A 2,194-nucleotide genomic window follows, 5' to 3' on the forward strand; every position below is an offset into this window, starting at 1 on the left:
TCACCCTCTTGTCAGCTCACCCAGCATGACAGTGTCCCAGACTATAGATCCTAAAATCGCCCACACGTTTATACTGGGTGTCAAGGAAACTACAAGGAGAGGAATTATCTTAGGGCAGTAAAAACCAAAAGTCAAAAGAGGTGGCATTTAAGGATTCCATTCCCCTCTCACCACAGATAACCAGATTCACACTTCTCACCCCTGGCAAGAGAGCAATCACACAAAAAATACCCAGGTGAGGACAGCATCAGGAATTCAGGTGGTTGCAAGTATGTTTTATTGAAAGAAGCAGTGATTTGGTTAACACAGGTCCCTTCTCACAACCCACTCCTCACCCCCCAAACCACCAGGGGCAAGACGCAGGCCAGGGGAGCAAGTGTGGGTTAGATAGAAGACTCAACTAGCTTGAGTTATTGCCCTCATGCCAGGGAATCCTGTATGTGTGTTTCGGGTAAGGTGCACAGAGATAAGAGCCCTAACTAACTTGAGCTATTGCCCCCAGGGCAAGGAAACACGGTGGGGTGGGGGCGGGGGGGAGAGGCAGGTGCCTTTGTGGTGAAGCGGTGCATCTTGCTGCTCTGGCCTCAGATGGAGACCTACACTGAAGCATCGAAGTGGACTGGTACGTATGGGTTCCCCTCACAAGCCACTATGATGTGTTTCTCTGCCTGGGTGGTCTTGTAGGCACAGTTGGGGTACTTGGAGCTGCCGGTCTCACGGCAGTCTGTGATGCTCATGGTGGAGTAGCTCTGGTAGCAATTGGTCTGCCCATTCTTGCAGGCAACATTTTTCTGGGAGCACACGGCCTGGACATCGGCCAGGGACTCATGCACGAAGGTGTTCACTGGCTTGCATCGATCTTGGGTCAGGTTCCGGCTCTTCATCATCTGGTTGCAATAGTTGGAGCTGCTGGCAGAGGAAGTGCTGGAATCCATGTGCTGCCGCTCAAACTTGGCGGCTGCAGATTCCTTGCCCAGGGAAGGCTGGACCTCGACCAGGACCAACAGTGACAACAGGACCAGGAACTTCAGAGCCATGATGACCGCCCTCCGCTGGAGAAAACTGCCAGGGAAAAAGGGCAGAGGAGGAAAAGCATCGCCTTAGAAAGAGAACCCCAGCTCCCACCTGCAGCCTCCCTGGCTTACACTCTCCCTGCCGGTCGACCAGAAAGATGTCCCTGTTCCTAACAGCTTTTCTAGGTAAGGAGACACTCGCGTATACTCTTCCCACAAACATTTGACTCCCACTCCCTACAGAGGTGTTGTCCTCCCCTTTGGGCGGTGACCCCTAAAATGTTCTAAAATCCTAACAGTCCTGTCTTTGACTACAGAAAGTCTTTTGATATGAAATATATTTGGAAATTAAAATACTTTTGTACCCAGCACTCATGCAGCTCATTAGGGGATCCTTTTGAATAAACCACTAAATAAATAAGTCAGATTTTGAATAAGCCAAGTTGTACCCCCAAAATAACCACCAGTATTCATCCGGACCACAGTTGACAGAGCCCTGTTGTTCTCTAGCACAAGGGAAACTCAGTCTCTGTCCTGTGTCTGACCCCACACCATGAAGGACACCATTATATTCCTACAAGAGAGTCAAGCCTCACCCAACCTGGAGGCTTCTCCTCCAACCCCGTGGGCTCTGCAGTTGCATGCTCCATTCCTGACCCCAACTCTGCTCGCTGCCCCTGTCTGCCCAGCCCAATTCTCAGGCTAGTCTCACTCACCCTGGGTCCTCCCTCTCAAACCCTCAGGCAGAAGCAGCTCCTGAGACCACTTCTTGGGCTGCTTACCTGGGTCTGTAGTTTGATGTCTGAGAGTGAGAAGGCAGTTTCTGCAATCCTCCTCTTCCAGAGGTGTGGACCTTATACCAGTGAAAGGGGGCTTGGCTTCCAAGAAGGGTGGGAGGAGCATCTTGGTCTCATGCCACAGGAGACAAGGTCATGTGAGGAAAGGTTGGGGAATTGCCCAGGGCACCTGGCCCAGTAGTAAGCAATCCGCCTGCCTATCAGCAGACTCTGGTTCTGTCCTGAGGTGGGAAGATCCTTTAGAGAAGGAAATACCAACCCACTCCAGATCTTGCCTAGGAAAGTCCATCGACAGAGAAGCCTGGTAGGCTACAGTCCAGACACAATTGAGCATGCACGCACACCCTCTTTGGGGGGCTGCTGGGGATAGTGAGCCTTTGCCGA

At 51.7% G+C, this 2,194-nt stretch overlaps 1 protein-coding gene across 1 annotated transcript; it reads right to left on the reverse strand.

Annotated features, from left to right (window-relative positions):
• LOC102174664 (ribonuclease pancreatic-like) lies at nucleotides 255-1,888 on the reverse strand. The gene is made up of 2 exons (XM_005685393.3): nucleotides 1,796-1,888; nucleotides 255-1,062 (listed from the first exon to the last, which is right to left on the reverse strand). Exon 2 carries the CDS (start codon nucleotides 1,035-1,037, stop codon nucleotides 597-599), a length of 441 nt encoding a protein of 146 aa, XP_005685450.1. The 5' UTR covers nucleotides 1,038-1,062; nucleotides 1,796-1,888; the 3' UTR covers nucleotides 255-596.

This window comes from Capra hircus, chromosome 10, assembly GCF_001704415.2.
Source record: "Capra hircus breed San Clemente chromosome 10, ASM170441v1, whole genome shotgun sequence".
Classification (NCBI taxonomy): Eukaryota; Metazoa; Chordata; class Mammalia; order Artiodactyla; family Bovidae; genus Capra; species Capra hircus.

What these genes read in the sequence shown, in the direction of transcription:
- LOC102174664 (XM_005685393.3), bottom strand. Translation starts at nt 1,037, where the DNA reads ATGGCTCTGAAGTTCCTGGTCCTGTTGTCACTGTTGGTCCTGGTCGAG.